This window comes from Eutrigla gurnardus, assembly GCF_963514095.1.
Source record: "Eutrigla gurnardus genome assembly, chromosome: 3".
In the NCBI taxonomy this organism is placed as follows: Eukaryota; Metazoa; Chordata; class Actinopteri; order Perciformes; family Triglidae; genus Eutrigla; species Eutrigla gurnardus.
The window spans coordinates 4,772,650-4,789,829 of record NC_139917.1 but is presented as its reverse complement, the minus strand read 5'-3'; the positions used below and the strand labels follow the sequence as shown (position 1 = coordinate 4,789,829).

Genomic DNA, 17,180 nt, shown 5'->3' with positions numbered 1-17,180 from the left:
GGACGCCCTCCCCCCCCCCCCCCCCCCCCGGAATATTTGTATTGCAGATCTCCATGAATCACACAAATGACCTTTTTCGGAACAAAAACGGCGAATTTCGCCGAAAGGTGACAAGTTTGCATCCCTGCATTTACTGTATGTTTAAAGAAAAAAGAAAACACAGACTGGTCTCTGATTCCGAGACCAGCTGGAGGACACAGATGTTTGTCTCAGGAGGTGGTGGAGACCAAACATGGGGCTAAAAGAGACTATTTACTGGTAACTGCTGGTTAGTGCAGGTGTAAACCAGTAGAGGGCAGCACATCAACAAACATTGACTACCATTTGATTTCATCTGAATGAGCTGATATTCTCTAAATATTTGAAATACTTTCAATAAATAAAATCAAAGGTCTCCCGTTTGACATCATCAACATGTTTATTGTGGATAATAATAAAAAAACAAGAGCGTAGCAGATATTTAACAAACAAAACAGCTTCTACTGGATGAAATGATTTCAGAGTTTAGTTCCTTTCTTCAAACTGGGATTTGTTCTTGAGCAGGAACGCCGCCAGATACTCGATGGGGTTCGGAGGTCTGGAGGACAAAATCACAAATTATTTTACTGGTTTCATGTGCATTTAAAAACATTGTTGTTACTAAAAGCTGCAGCTCCTGAGGGGTATTCCACCAAACTCGCTAAGCGCAAAGCCGGGCTAATTTCGATAAGCCTCGCTACCTTTAGCGAGAGTTGCGTTCCATCAACGTGACTTGAGGCACTCTCCGCTAAGTAACCATGGGAATTTATCCGACCAAACTAGCCTGCCCCGGGGCATGGCTAACCATCAGGCTTACTTTAGCGGGGGTTTCAGAGAAGTCCGTCTGTCAGAAACAACTGTACCAGCAGAAGGTTCCGCCAAGCCTAGTCCTCGTGATTTCATCACGTGAAAGACCAAAAATTACCAGAATTACATATATGAAGTACAAACAGACTATATTTTCATCAAGCGTCTAAGAATACATGCTTGCAATTAAAAAAATATGAATAAATCGTTTATTTTGTGTAAGACCGACTGGCCATATCATTATCTGAAGCCCCCAGTTGGGTGAGTGGTGATGCTCCTGCCCTCGGATGTGGGCATCGCAGGTTCACATCCCAGCGAGGACATCTCATGTGTGTTTTTTTGTTTTTGTTTTTTTGCCTGTATTATTGTCTTTAGATCAGAGAATTAGACCAACATTTTACCTTAACTATGATAAATATGTCATACAATTTCCCCAGAACCCAAATATAACAATATTTTATATATATATATATATATATATATATATATATATATAAATATATATATTTCCATCAATAATTTTTGCTCTGGTCTTTTCTGCCATTTTCTCGATGATTCGACATTCACGGTTCTGGTCTGGCTTCATATCCCGTGAACGGCGTAACACACGACAACGTTAACCTGGCTTGAATTAGCCTCAACAAGGCGCGGCTGAAATGCGTTAATGGAACGGGTTTAGCCGCAAGTGGAAGTTGGCGTTAGTTCTAACCAGGCTTAACCAGGTAAGCGCCGCTTTAATTAGCGAGTTTGGTGGAATACCCCTCTGATTGGACCAACCGTTTCCTCAGCAACCAATAACATCCGTTGTTCAGAAGTTAATGATCCGTTTGATCAAGGTCTTAAGTTCTATCTGGTTTAATTTTAACATTAACAACGACTCATTTGAAATGTTTACATTTTTAACCTTTTTTAAATTAATAGGAAAACACATTTTCAGTTCCATTGCATTCATTTTCTGACGTTTTCGTTTTGGTATGAAGATATTCAGGCAGGGTTGGGTTCCCCCTGCTGCTGAAAAGAATCCATTAGGAAACACTGGAAAGTACTACTTCTTTTCCCTTCCCTGGCACAGTCGGTCTTTCTCTACCTGCACGTTACATAGTAGCCTACAGACACGCCCACGCCGCACTGTGGATGAATGGGCAAAACATTCCATTTAGCGATCCCGTGACCGGCGTGTTCAAAGACAAAGCGGTCTATACCCGACAACTAAGAAAAAATGAAGAGAGCTTCCAGCATGCAAGATTGATTGTACGTCGATTAAGACCATGCTTTAACAACAAAATAAGGATACGACCAAATCATGTGCTGGTGTGGAAAAGTGAGTCTGGAGGCCTGGTCTGATGCCAGAAACTGCAGTAAAACCCTGATTCTCAAGACTCGGTGTTCATGTGATGTGTAACTGTTCAACGAATCATGTCTGCTCCGAAATCAGTAAACCGAATATACCGACTACATGAACCATATCTAATTCAGAATAACAGTCAGATATGATATGAGGCTTTATGATAATATTGTATTTGTCAACAGAGTACTGCCTGCAGCCTGCCAGACAAACCCCTGGGCCAAGAGAGCACATGTGTGTGTCTGTGCATGTGTGTGTGTGTTACCCACCTGTCCTTGGCGAGCACGGATAGACCCTGCAGCAGGATGGGGACCACCGTCTGGTCCAGGTAAGCCCGGGTCGGCAGAGCTTGCAGGTCTACTTTCTGCTTGGAGATCTTCTCTGCACCCGGCTTCTCATTCTCCACCGTCCTCTGAGGAGACACAACAAAGCATGGGAGTCACCTGCACTGTGTGCGTGCGTGCGTGCGTGCGTGCGTGCGTGCGTGCGTGCGCATGTGTGTGTGTGTTAGTTACCTGGAGGTTTTCCGTCAGGCCGTACTCTGAATGAGGGTTTTCAGACACCTGCAGGAGGATTTATATAAAAACTTTAACAAGCAGCAGGTCATCATAGTAAATAGTATTATCACTAACTAAACTCATTACATTCTTCTGTCTCTTTAAGTTCAGAAACACAGAATGCCCCACTGCAATAAACTTAAATCATATTTATCATTATGATAGCAGTTACTGTGATTTGTGTGGTTAAGACATTATTTCTATTAAATGCTCTGTTTAAATATACAAATGAGGCATTATCTAATGGTAACGTTTGGTGAATTTCAGGAGAAATCTCTCCATTCGTCTGAAAGGATTTAAGTTATGGAAGATAAATAGACCAAAATGGCAACATTGATCAGTGGATGAAAAACAATGTTTGTCTCTTAAGTCTAAATGATGAAGAAACATCCCTCTTCATCTCTGTCTTCAGGTCAGTTCTGTGTACTACTCACAGGAGTGTGTCCCTCCATGGACTGATCTGCGTCTGTGTGATCTGAAAGACAAACAAGACGCTTTTCAGTCCTCTTCAGTTTGAATGCAGCAGCTTCTCAATGAGCCACGTTTCTCCTCAGCTGCTGTTTCAACCTTCAGTCAAACTTTGGAAGATCTTCTTTCACTCCAACGTGGACGAGAACTTCTTTAAACCCTCTACAGTTCTCTAACTTCTGCTGGAAAAACGTTTGGTTTACAGGCCAACAAAATGTTTAGGGCATTGCAACACAAGGTAAAACTACTGATCTGACTCTCTCAGTCCTGACACGATACCTGATGTTAGTGTACAGCCGATACCAAGCAGCGATCTGCGTGTAGGTCTCCATGTGGACGAGACTGGGATCATCTTTATGTGGATGCCAACGCCAGGTTGGACCATAGAAATAAAATAGAGTAGAAGGGACGTTCCCATTCAAGTCAACTTGGCAGGATGGCCAAAGCAGCGGGCGTTTTTATAGGTATTGTTGCCATAGCGACTGCTGTAGCAGGCCACATTCTGATAAAGTAAACCAACTTCCATCAAGTCCTGGACTCCCTGAGGTTCCAGTAGTGACTATCAGTAGTCGTAATGTTAGGAAGCAGAGAGAGACCGACGACATGAGGAACATGTAACATCCACACTCTGATCACACCAGAGAAACTACACCATGCTGGAACATGACGCACTACTTTGTTCACAATGGGCACATTAAATCTGTGTTTAATATTTATGTGTTTATTCAATGTTGTTTGGCTGCAGGCTGTCTAGCCACCCAGATAACTAGCTAACAGATTACAAGCTACATAACTAAGACGCTACCTGCTAACCTGATAACTAGCTACCTACCTAACTAACTGGCTAACCAGATAACTAGCTACCTAGCCAGACATCCGTCTCGGAGCTGCATCCTCTCTTCCTGATGGGCTGTGACATCACTTTACAGCTCCACTGATTTGTGTCGTCACCATCACAACCAACACCAATCATCATTTACTTTTGCACTAGTCACATGACCACTGAGGACAGTTCAATGTCTGTTCTACTCCCGTTCTATTTCTATGGTTCGACTAAAACGTTGCAGTGTAAGACAAGGTGCAACAAATAAATATAAAGATGTAAATATATAGAATTGTTATTCTGGTACCAGATCGGCATATTGTTGACCCATCCAGCGACTTGAGTCAGTATCGTACTGTCGTGCTAACTATAGTTTTAGTCGATAGGTTGAAGCAGGTGATTTACTGTATGCAGGTGTGTGAGTAGACTGAACATACAACTCTGTTGGCAGGTTACAGCTGGACATGTAGCATTACACCAGCAGAAGCACCGGCTTCACACATTTCATCCACTTCAAATGGATTCGCTTGCGGAAATAACCACGTTGTGTGATGCCTCACGTTGTTTTATATACTTATTGAGGATAACTAAAGCAGTAGCAGTCTTACGAAATGATCATTTCTTCCGTTTATGTCAAACTTCTATAACTAACTGATTATGAGACCCAACGACTTTCAGCACCACATTCAGTAGAGAACAAGGGAAACCGACGTCCCTAACCTGACTGATATTTGAATGGAGTTTAGCCCCGGTGTTATAGGGTTGCATAAAGTAGATCCCAGTCATTTATATTCTGCAAACGCAAAGAAAGTGAGAATCCCTAAAACTGCTGATTTTTAGTTCAAAGAAACTCAACACTGAGTGTCCTGACGCGTTTGAAGAGTAAACGTCGCCGGAGGAAACTACCGGAGCTTCTTACTTCAAAAAGACATATCATATAAAGTAGCTACAGTGTGACTAATACATATGTTTGTTCCTGGTTTGTGTCTTGGTCGATAACAGAAGTCTCTGCGGCCCCATAGAGACATGGGGGCATAGACATAGGATGACGTTCATACTTTATTTCCATCTTTACACTCACGTCGGCGGCGCTGCGCTGCATGAAAGCGGCGGTAAATTAGCTTAGCATCACATCCGTGCTCTCTGTCCCGTTAAAAAAAAACCGCATTCACCGGTAACATCGGCCGCTGTGGTTGAAACCGAGTCACCAAATCTGATATTACGTCGGAAACACGCAGCGAAGAAACAAGAAACCAGTCAGACCGTGAAAACGTCCACAAACGGTCAACAATTAACTCACCGTCCGCCATGTTTGTTGTTGGATATTAACGTAAGATGTCTGGCGTACGTCGATTCCGTTCAACCGATACGTACAAAATAATATATATCCCAACGCCGCGCATGTTTCCGGTTAGTGTGGGAGTACTTCAAAACAAAAGCACGAACGTAGATTTAAACGTTGATTCTTACTATATCATTGTTTTACGTTCATTTTGGAGTATTTCATCAAATATTCAGACTCGGGCAAATAATACATATATTTTAATCAGCAGAATATCTGTATATTCTGCATTCCATAATTTCGAGTATTTTCATGGCTTTTATTTTTTAATAAAATAATCAATACAACACAGACGGAGGAGTTTGGATAATATAAATACGAATGCACTAGTAGTGGGCATCACAATCCTGTATCTCTGTGTGTCTTTGTGTCGGTGACAGACAGAAAATGCCGGAGCACATACTGTAGCGGACTACATACTGCAGGATGAGAGAAACAAAAAATAGCCAAACACCAAAAGGCAAATAGAATAGAAAGAGTTAACATTTCTGCTTAGAAATTACACCAAGAAAAATCCAGATTTTAGAGATTTGTTTACATTTCATCCTCTTCTTCTTCTATTATTGAATCATTTGTTAAACATTGTAAACATATTTGTTACTGTTATCTATCATATCATCCCATGGTTATTATTGCCTTTTGTAATTGTTTTATTGTGAATGTATTTTTCATTGAATTGTTTTACTTTAGTTTTAAACAGGCATATGTTGATCGTCATTTTGATAATATTGTGTACTGAAAATCAAACCTGCTCCAAAAATGAAGGAAACACACATCCCATATCAGATCTTGATAAAGAAGTACTCAAGTTGAAAATCTTCACTGGTGTATGTTGTATAATTTGTTGCATACAAAATGCCGTAACAGTCAATGGAAAGCAGAACCATCAACCCCATGAACTGACTCAGTGTTGGACTGTGATGAGGAAGGGTTTTTTGAGAAGTGTATAAACTGGGGGACAACTTCTATTCTCAGTTTGAAGAAGCAGTTATCCGTCGTATAATAGAGGGAGGGATGAACCATCCAATAAAGGTGAACTGTGTCAAATCTCTTGTTTAGTGACGTGACAACGTTTCTGATACGAAGCTCCAGAAGTTATATAAGAGAAACATGAGGTGGATCTAAATCCCTTTTAATTATAACACACACACACACACACAGTGATAGTGAATCAGAATCAGGTTTACTGTCACGTTTTCACACACCAGGAATCCGCCTTGATGAATTCATAGCACATATGTAAGAAAGCAAAGATGTAATTATAAACATATTTGTAAATTGTCTCATTCTTTCACCTAATTTTCAAGCGTTTAATTAGTTGGAGATATTTTGAGTACTGACATCTTTAACTGGAGTAAAAAGTACTACCACCATGTAAAACACAGTACATAGAGTACTATTAAAAGTAGTCTTTATGCATATTATTTTATGTGTTCATCACTTTAATGATATTAATGACATTATGTACTGCTGGTAGTTTAATCTCCAATAAAACAAAATCACTTTATCGCAGTTGATTATTTAAATAATCTGAACCTGCAAAGTAACTAGTTGATCATTGACTGCTTTCCAGTCTGCAGCATCACGTTAGAGATGGATCCATCTCAGGGTGGCTGTGCCGGCCACCATACTACTACTACTGTTATTAGTTAATGTTATTACTACTACTACAACTTGTACTACCAACACCAAAATGCAGAACCCAAGAGCCTGGTTTGGTCCAGATTTCTGCCTAAAAGTTTGCACAGGCGGTTTATTCTGGTTAGTGTCAGGCTGTAAGGTTTTTTCCTGGTGATGTTTGGACTTTGAAAATCATAAGCGTGTTCTAGTCCTGCTCGATGTGTAAAGTGTCCTGAGATCACTTTTGTTGTGATATGACAATTATATGACAATTGAACTAAAGGTTCTGAATAAACAATCAAATAAAAGATGGTACTTAAGTTCAGTACCTGAGTAAATGTATTTAGATATTTTCCATTCATTTAGGAAACCTTCATTTGGTTACAATCAGTGATGAGGAAATCAATGCGCTGCTGACAGATGCTGGTCACATGACCCCGGCTGGTTTGAGGTCACAGTATGAAAGGAATGAGGGCCTTCCTGGAGCGAGGGTAGTCCTCGAAACGCTGCTGGTAGTCTCTGCAAGACAGACGGAGCTGAATCCACCACACTGAGAATAACACTCAGAATGGCAAAACATTACACATTACCTTAATACAAAAAGAGAATTCATTAGAAATGAACACATCTAAAGGAATATAGTATAATTAACATCTAACTTGAAGCCACCTTCAAAGAACCTGACAATTCATCTAGAAAACCAGACCAGTTTACTGTGACACTAAAATGACTCAGATCGTCATGGTAACAGTTAAAGCTGGCATTTAAAGCTGAGCTAAGAGCTAACATTTGCTGATGTTAGGTAACAATCCATCGTCCTGATTTTGTGGTTTAACTGAGAAGTCAAATATTGCTCTGATTGAATGGGGGTCAATGGAGGGTTTAAGACGGAAATCCTACCTGTGGTGCTGGTAGGCTCGGGGCCCGATGGAGCACACAGTGAAGAAGGCAAACGCGGTGGCGGGTAAAGACCACACAGCCAAAGCATAACCCCACCACTCCACGATCTCCCCGAAGAAGTTGGCCCCAGACACAAACTCAAACATTCCCCCTGAGAGACAAATTAAGAGCCAAGTTTTCGACGTCGAAAAAGAAGTCTGTGTCAAGATCGAGTGTGAATTAGGATCTAGTGTGGATGGGGATCTGGTATGGATCAGGTGTAGTGTGGAGGTGTGGTACCGTAGGGGATCCTGTAGAAGATCTCGCCAGGTCTTCTCAGGCTGCGCAGGATGTGATCACTGTGGATGTTGATGATCATTCCCACCAGGAACAGAAGGAGACCTTCATAAGAGATACTATAATATAATTTACTATAATAACATAACAATATACTATGATTTACTGTAATACAATATAATATATTATATAATATAATGTACTATAATCCATCCATCCATCCATCATCTACCGCTTATCCTGTATTCAGGGTCGCGGGGGGGCTGGAGCCGATCCCAGCTGTCATTGGGCGAAGGCAGGGTATGTACTATAATAAAATGTTATATAACATAATATAACATAACATAATATAATATTTAAAACAACTTGAATATTCTCTGTCATGACACCAGATGGCGCCATGAAACAGGAAATACCACACGTACATGTTCGTGTGGAGCTCCATCAGTCTGGAAACTGCTACATCCTACCCACCTCAGTGTGTTGTCTTCTTCTCAACAGGAAGTGTGAATGCTCATGACCAGATGTGATTGTATCAGGACTCGAGTGAGACTTAAATCGCCAGATTGAGGACTTGTGACTTGCTTGAGTGATAAATGACTTGACATGACTTTGACTTGCTATTCATGACTTGAGACTTGACTTCAACTTGCATGAAATGACTCTACAAGTCATTGCTGACTTCATCTTAATTATTGAAAATAGGATTTTTTTTCCGATCGGATGTTTCCTGTTGCATGTGGGCGAACCTGGCGACCAATCTAACCAAGTGACGCAGGCATCACTCCAGCGGTGTAGACCAGCAGCGCTGCAGACAGACAGCTACGGGGACTAGCAGCGCTGCAGACAGCTCCAGCTCCAGCCCCGTCCCTCTCTGCAGCTCTACACGTTCACATTGACAACACTGAGCTGACTGAACACAGCTAGCGCTGCTGCTGGAGGGCCTTCAACAGTTTGGAAGTATTTAGCATACGAGGTTAACGGCCGGGGAAATATGCTAACGATGCTAACGAGTGGTGACGAAGTCGACTAGCACCACACACGTGTTGAAGCGTCTCAAAGACCCTTCATGTTTTCATGGGGACATTAGAGAGTCAGTAAAGCTCCTGTTTGAATAACATTCAAGGTTTAAACGGTTAAGTCTTTACGCTAGCGGCTAATAAAAACCAGTAACGTAATGACGCAGCGTCTTACGTCAAGAGACGTAAATTTAACAGGATAACACAATGACGTGTCAACCAGCAACTAGACAGAAACAGATGCAACCTGCTCTACCAACTTCTCCAACATTACTATGGTGCAAAGTCACCAGAATCAGAGCATAGACAGGACTGTAGCTGAATACATACCCTACAGTTATGTTATTGTTTTATTATTATTTATTTATTTATTTATTTATTTATTTTTGCGCTACACCAGACAACTTTTTAAAAAGTGTTATTGATGTTGTTTGTTTTAGTCTAATCTTTATTTAAAAATTCTGCCTCTTAATTTGTGTCCACTGTACATATTCTGTCTCTCTCTCACATGCAAACATGCTTTATCATGACACAAACACAAGTTACATATAAGGTTCATTCTCACATAAAAGAGGGAGGCCTCTTTGAAGGAGTAACGGACAGAGAAGTCATACTTGTTCAAGTTCATTTTTTGATGCAATGCAAATAAAAGTCCAGCACTTTAAGACGGTTGTCTTCCAGTGTTTTTTTTATTTTATGACTTGACTTGAGACTTACTTGAGACTTGCACATGTGTGACTTACTCTCACCTCTGGATTATATAATATATACAATAAAACATACATAATCTGATTAGATTGTTCACTGCTGGAATAATAATAGACGACTACGAGCTGCAGCAACTGTGGTGACGACATTGATTAAACTTGTGGTCTTTCTTGACAATAACACCTTTTCTTGTAAATGTACTACTTATATCCCCGAGAAATATATTCTCTTAAATAAATGACTTTAAGCTCTGAATTTCAGAGTTTTACTGCATATAAGTTTTACTAATACACCATCGTAGAAAAGTATCTCATCAAATTAAATTATTCTACATATTATTGTATTGCCTATATGGTGAAATTTTATATTCTAAGTCTAGGCGGGCATTGGAGGACACCATGTTTGTTGTGTGTATAAAAATCTTATACACTAATATTTAATATTTTAAGTACATGATTCTTGTATTTTGTGCTAGTTAACACTTCCAAATAAGACCATTGAAATAAAAGAAGTGTGCTCTTGCCCACTTCTTTTTCTGTTGTTTTTTAAACCCATTTATGGGAAGTTACTGTCCTGCTCTAACATGCACAGCAGCAGACACAGCTGCATCATATAGTGTTACAGAAAGGTTCCAGTCACTCATGGACTCATGCAATTTGCTGACTCATTCCACATGAGACTCCAGTCCTGAACAGGAGAGACAGAGGAGCAGCTCCTATCCTGAAGCTTTTAAATGGGAGGAGTCAAACACACAGGGCTGTCTAGTCAAACTGGTTCTGAACTCACAGGTCAACAGAATAAAAGTATGGAGAACAATGTGTAGAATGGATGTGTGCAAACAGCCATGTGAGGTCACACAGATAGTCACGGCAGACAGTCACGGAATTGAAATCTACTGGTTTCATGTTCAGGGTCAACCATAATGCTTTAGGCAGAGATCTAAAACAGGGTCTGTCCATCTAATAAGCAAATATATTCCTACATGTTAAGTGTTGTGATAATGTGAAATTGTGATATAGAAATGCCAATATAGAATTAAAATATGTTTTCATAAATATATGAATCAACAATTATTATTTTAATTGCTTTGCATTGTATACATACATAATTACAAAGTTCCTTTATACATGGCACTATAAGCTGCACTACACTATTATTATTACACTATTATTGGCCCAGTTTAATAAGCAACACAATGTTATATATGTAATAGGGGGTCCCTCCACTGTGTCACTATCAGCCAAGGGGTCCGTTGAAGACCAGTGCTTTCGGGCGATGCTTTAGGGCGGGGCTTGTGATTGACAGGTTGCTTCCACAATGCATTTCAAAGCTGTAGTCCACAATCCAATGGGTGACGCCACCATGAGAGATCAGAGATCTGCAGTCGTGTGATAGCGACGGTAGCGACCTGTCAATGACCAGGTAAGCCCCGCCCCCTAAAGCATCCCCTGCTTTCTGGTCTGTTGGACTCTAAATGGACCATAATGGACTAAATGATCACCATGCTGGATTGAAGAAGACTTGAGACCATAAACTCATGTTTACATTGTTTACTGAGATAATACATCAAGAGAGAAGTAGGACCATTTTTTTCATAGACTTCTATACAATCAGAGTCTATGAGAACTCTGCCCCCCGATGGCCAGCAGAGAGAATTACAGTTTGAGGCACTTTAGCTTTGGCTTCACTTTTCAGATCCAGAGGCTATTCACAGACCGATGGCACCGCCTTCTTGGCCAAGGACACTTAGACATGCAGACTGGAGGAGCCAGGATTGAAACCAGCAACCTTCCGACTGGAGGACTACTCGCTCTACCCCTGAGCCCTGTATCCCCATGATACAGATTCTCCACACACAGTACAATAATGCTGTCATGACCCACCTGCAGCCATGCGAGCGCCGGCCAGCCAGGTGCGTCCAAACTGGGCGCAGTGCAGCAGGTGGTGTCCCTGCAGGAAGCCGTTGAGCGAGCAGAAGACCATGGCGTAGAGGACGATGGACAGCGGGACACGCCGTCCTCTGGTCAGGAAAGCGTAGATAAAACTCCTGCAGAACAGTCACATCCTGTCAAGTTTTACCCTTTTCACATGAATGTGGTTATTTCATGTAAAAATTGATTTCATACATTCCTAAATAAAACTCTCTTTCTTTATTATGACAAGTGTCCTGTAATAAGAAACCATTACATCTGCTCTGGAGGATAAATAAACAAACTCAATGAACTCAATTCATTTGGCACAGGTATTCACACTAAACAGTTGAATCAGATATATGACCGATGCTTCCTGGCACTTTATTTTTGGTTAACAAGCTCTATTTGTCAACTATTTCAATGAAAAGTATCCCATGGTGGATCTGTTTATTTTTATTGTGAATTAGAAAATGAGAATGACTGCAATGAAACTCTTCTGTTGTTTGGGCGAGGTGAGTCTCTGAAGGTGTGTTCATACATTATCGTTACAGAAACACATAAATGGTCCTCATTTATATAGCGCTTTTATCCAAAGCGCTTTACAGGAATGACTCATTCTCACTCATTCTGACACATTCACCCATTCATGCACACATTCACATACGGCGGAGTCAACCACGCAGGGTGACAGCCAGCTCGTCAGGAGCAATTAGGGTGAGGTGTCTTGCTCAGGGACACCAGGCACTCAGCTAGGAGCAGCCGGGGATCGAACCAGCAATCCCCCCCCCGCTCTAAGCTAAACCCCCCCGCATATATACATACAGATACAGAAGAAAGCAGACTAGATCTCTTTTGGATGACACCAGGGGGGTCAATTGGGTATGGCAAGGTATGGCAGCTGCCACACCTTGGCTACAGGGGAAAATGTAAATATTCTTTTTTTTTTTATACATTTATGGAATTACTCTGTCAATTTGTATTGATTAATCTATTATTTAATACATATAAATTAACTACAAGTGAAAATCAGAACAACACAATCGATTTCTCTAGATATTATCTTTCCCAACACTATTATCTATCCCCCCTCCATATCTTGAAATGTGGTATCTCCCAGCCCCCCCTGTCAGAGCTGGGTCATTATTGTTATCGCGTTTTTGTTTTGCTAAGCTAATTAACTTACATGAAGAGGAAGCAGATCACTTTAGAATCTTTTTTATCAAAAAGTGGAGGGAGGAGGACCAGATAGTGAAGGCGGGATTCAGGCTGTTAACGAGGCTGTTAGCCACTCAGCACCCTCTTCTCCCTCCCTCCCTCCCTCCCTCCCTCTCCTCTTTGCATTTGGACTTTAACAGTTTTAAGTTGACCTGGTATGTTCACGTGATATTGTTGCAATTACATAGTGAATGAAGTGAACAGAATGAGTGAAATTGTGTTTGTCAGAAAGGCTGTTACTGCTCTCTAACCCTGCCGCTGGATGCGTAACGGCGCATTTGACTGAATTGATTGATTAACGTGCGTAGTAAAGTGTTTGTGTCCATAGTTATGTTAGCAGAATGTGAGTGAGACTCAAATCACATCTCGTCTCCAGGGAAGCTGCTTGGCTGGTGGAGTTGTGTGCCGAGAATTAATTCAGCAAACTTGTTATTCATGCAAGTTGAAATGTATCTGCCTATCAGTGTTGAAATGGTCCTCCTGTCATCACTGAATCAGAAACTGAGGAACCAGATGTTGTCTCCTGTGTATGTGGTCCCAGAGACTGTCTGTGGTCCTCCAGAGATCTACGATAGTAGCTCACATTAGTCCAGAGACCAGACTATTTGGAGAAACCAGAGACTGTCTGTGGTCCCCAGAGGTCTAGATAGTAGCTCACATTAGTCCAGAGACCAGACTACATGGAGAAACCAGAGACTGTCGTGGTCCCCCAGAGGTCTAGATAGTAGCTCACATTAGTCCAGAGACCAGACTACATGGAGAAACCAGAGACTGTCGTGGTCCCCCAGAGGTCTAGATAGTAGCTCACATTAGTCCAGAGACCAGACCAGACTATGTGGAGAAACCAGAGACTGTCTACACAACAACAATGTCGTTGTCGTATTTATTACCTTTTTTGGAGTGTTGATGGAGCAGCTACAATGTTAGCATAGCCTAGCATCCATCAACCAGACTCCATTCAGAAAACAAGCATTTTAAGCTTGCCGTTTTTTGTTTGACTCTATATTAAGTTTGTATTTGGGGAAAAAAGACACTGAAAATCACTTTGATTGAGGAGCTGCAACTCTGCTTTGGGACTTTGATTGTTTGATATCCTGACAGTTAAACAGGGTGTTAGGACTTTTGAGTGCATCCAATCCATTTATCACATTTTTATTTTTACTAGAATTTCACTGGAATGACCGTGACACCCTAAATAGATTGGGACCCTATTTAATTTAATCTATTATACCTGTGTTCACCTGCTATGGCATGTTACCATGGCTGCTGTGAAAATATTTGTACACTGTCACTTATCACTGAAAATATTCCCTCAGGTCAAAATCTTAAAGCCATCTTGACAAACCTGCTTTACTGTGAAAAGGCTTCACGCTGTTATAGATCAAGCACAAACATACTGAGGGTGCGTTGTGGGTGATGCCGATGGCTTCAGGGGGGGAGGGGCAGAGAACATGCAGAGGCAGATTAGAATTTTGATTTTGCACAAAGCTACCCGTCACAGCCATGCTCCTCAGTAAGATTTCTTAATCCATCGCCAAAACAATGATAGCATTCATGCAGTGTCAAAGATGTGAGCATGAGAGCTTGTTAGAAAATGTGTAATGCCTGCATTCCTCAAGACATTTCCTGTCCCCTTGTGCTAATCGCTAGATGATATCATGCGTTCTAGAGTCTCCAAAAATAGAACAGGTGCCAGAACTTTCAGCCATCAAGCTCCTCTTCTGTGGAACCGACTTCCAGTTCTGGTTCGGGAGGCAGAAACTGTTCCCACATTTAATAATAGGCTTAAAACTTTCCTCTTTGACAACGCTGATAGTGAGGCTAGCTCCGGTTTACCATGGACCAGCTCTTAGTTAAGCTGCTATAGACCTAGGTTGCAGTCGAATAGTCAAAAAATGAGGTCCTAACTCCTATTCCTAACTATTCCTAACTCCTATTCCTAATTCCTATTCCTAACTCCTTTTCCTAACTCCTATTCCTAACTCCTTTTCCTAACTCCTATTCCTAACTCCTATTCCTAACTCCTATTCGTAACTCCTTTTCCTAACTACTACTCCTTGACCTCTGGGGAAAAGGTCACAGGGTTGAGGAAAGGCGATAGGAGAACTTAAAAGGATTTAGGAAAAGACGGCCGCGGTGCTCAGAGAATCCGACCAGACTTTCACTAAGCTACGTCATTATAACGCGGCCGCTGATGATTGACAGCTGATGATCGGCACCGGCGATTGACGTGCGTCTGCACTGGAGAAACTACAATAATGGACTACAAAAAGCGCATTGTCCACTTCTCCCCATGTTGGTTTTATAAACAGCTGGTTCACTGACCGGCTTCAGATCCAGCAGCTCGTTCCTGTTTGACCGTTTGCTGTATTTACATTTCATTTGTGGTTTTAGTTTCATTTTTGGCAAATTTGTAACATGATGGAAATAAATAAAAATACCATTCAATTATTATCACTGTCCACACACATTTATCATCACTATTCCAACTATACTACATGTCTGCATGAAAGTAATTGTTAAATATGCAAATAGGCATAGTTTGTTTTCATGAACAGCCGAGGTGTGCGGCACTTTAAATGTTGCTCTCGCAAAGAATTGTGGGTCGGCGTAATCTCCTTTCCTTTTGCATAGGAAGGTCCGTTGCATCCTATGCTAAAGGAGCTCTGAAAGGAAGCATTGGAGATCCTTTCCTATGCATTTAGAGAATTCGAACAGCTCTTATCATGGCGGCCACTTGTTTACTTCCGGGTCACTTCTTCAGTTAGGAAACTTCCTAAGAGAAATGGACTATTCGACTGCTAAGAATTACATTTACATTGAGGGCATTTAGAAGATGCTTTTGTCCAAAGCGACTTACAATAAGTAGCCTACATTTGTCCAAACAAAGAAACCACAGCATCATTGGTGATAAAGTAAGAGCTACAAAATAGAAACAAGTGTTAGGTCCTCGTCTGAGTAAAGTAGTAGCTGTTCAGCAAACATGCCTTAAGAACAACAGTGCTATGATCAAAGTACTGTAACGGACTGCAGGTTATGGAACTGTTCTGTTTTATGATGTTATTCCAAGCTGTATTGTTGATGTTCTGCAATGGCTAAGTTTCCTTAATGTCAGTGAACCTGTTCAAGTTCGGAGGCTGTGACGCTTGTCAGTTAGTCTGCTGTGATAGGTAGCGTGTGGAGAATGTGTGTGGTGTGATTGGTGGAGAGGAGGGAGAGCAAGGTTGGTAGAGAGATCGGGGTGAGCGTGTGAGGGAGAGAGGCTAGCGGATGAAAGGAGAGTTTGGAGGAGCGCTAACTTTGTTGTTTTTTTGGCATTGGCTACGGCCCACAGTAGCCTGTGTTCTATGATAAATAAAGAACGGGGAACCCCAACTAAACTCGCGTAGCTGTTATTTGAGGGACGCTACAGTACTATAGGTAAGAACATAGAAGTGGTGGGGGGTGTTAGTGGGTCATGCTATGCAGAGTCGAGGTGAAGTCTGAACAGGTGAGTCTTGAACCTGTTCAGACTTCTAAATTGGATTCCTGGAGGGGAGGGATTCGCAACAGTAAAGCTGGTATAGCTCTATGTCTGTGTTGATGTTACAAGGCAACATTTTAATAACTGATTGTTTTCTCATCATTATCGGCTCAATGAGGTGCAACGATGCTCTTTTTACAGGGAAACGCTTTTATACTTTGTTTTATACTTTGTTTGATTTTCATATATATATATATATATATATATATATATATATATATATACACATATATATATACACTTCTCAATATTATGTGTAAATGCATGGAAAAATTGCTTTTTTGCTATATATCATACACCCGTGATCACACAGATCACAAACAGAAGTTTCTGAATCAAAGACGAAAGCAGCGATTTATGTATTTATTTCTGCCGATGTATGCAATCATTGGTACGAAACGCCTCGCCTCACTGAAAGGTGGCTAACGCTGTTTGTCCTTGTTTGTAATGTAATGTCTGCACCTTCAACTGGCGGTCCATCCATGACCGTGAACGGGGGCAGGTGCGTCTCATTTCTCCTTCCCCAGCCCGCTTCCCCTTTGCTCTCAAGTGCCCTCCGTGTGACGTAGCTGTTATGTAATACCCAGGGCTGAGGGGAAGTCAAGGAGGGCATGTTGAACCATGAGTGAAATGCAGCAAGTGTGTG

The 17,180-nt window shown here is 41.3% G+C and overlaps 2 protein-coding genes and 1 long non-coding RNA gene across 4 annotated transcripts in view; 1 reads left to right on the top strand and 2 right to left on the bottom strand.

Moving 5' to 3' along the window:
* Positions 1-394: 394 nt before the first annotated feature.
* Positions 395-5,396, bottom strand: dpy30 (dpy-30 histone methyltransferase complex regulatory subunit). The gene is made up of 5 exons (XM_084006530.1): positions 5,319-5,396; positions 3,162-3,202; positions 2,686-2,733; positions 2,440-2,582; positions 395-577 (listed from the first exon to the last, which is right to left on the bottom strand). Exons 1-5 carry the CDS (start codon positions 5,326-5,328, stop codon positions 505-507), a joined length of 315 nt encoding a protein of 104 aa, XP_083862656.1. The 5' UTR covers positions 5,329-5,396; the 3' UTR covers positions 395-504.
* A 114-nt stretch (positions 5,397-5,510) lies between these two features.
* On the top strand, positions 5,511-7,502 carry LOC311011525. Its single transcript, XR_014596904.1, has 3 exons — positions 5,511-5,727; positions 5,870-7,300; positions 7,372-7,502. It is a non-coding gene; the product is annotated as an uncharacterized lncRNA (long non-coding RNA).
* Positions 7,296-17,180, bottom strand: part of LOC311011522 (3-oxo-5-alpha-steroid 4-dehydrogenase 2-like) — a 45,071-nt gene continuing 35,186 nt past the window's right edge. For both annotated transcript variants that reach the window (XM_084006526.1, XM_084006527.1), the window contains 4 exons: positions 11,767-11,930; positions 8,160-8,261; positions 7,881-8,031; positions 7,296-7,499 (listed from right to left, as the gene is read on the bottom strand). In XM_084006526.1, the coding sequence (XP_083862652.1) occupies positions 7,433-7,499; positions 7,881-8,031; positions 8,160-8,261; positions 11,767-11,930 (484 nt within the window). In that variant the 3' untranslated portion in view covers positions 7,296-7,432. The remainder of the gene's footprint in view (positions 7,500-7,880; positions 8,032-8,159; positions 8,262-11,766; positions 11,931-17,180) is intronic.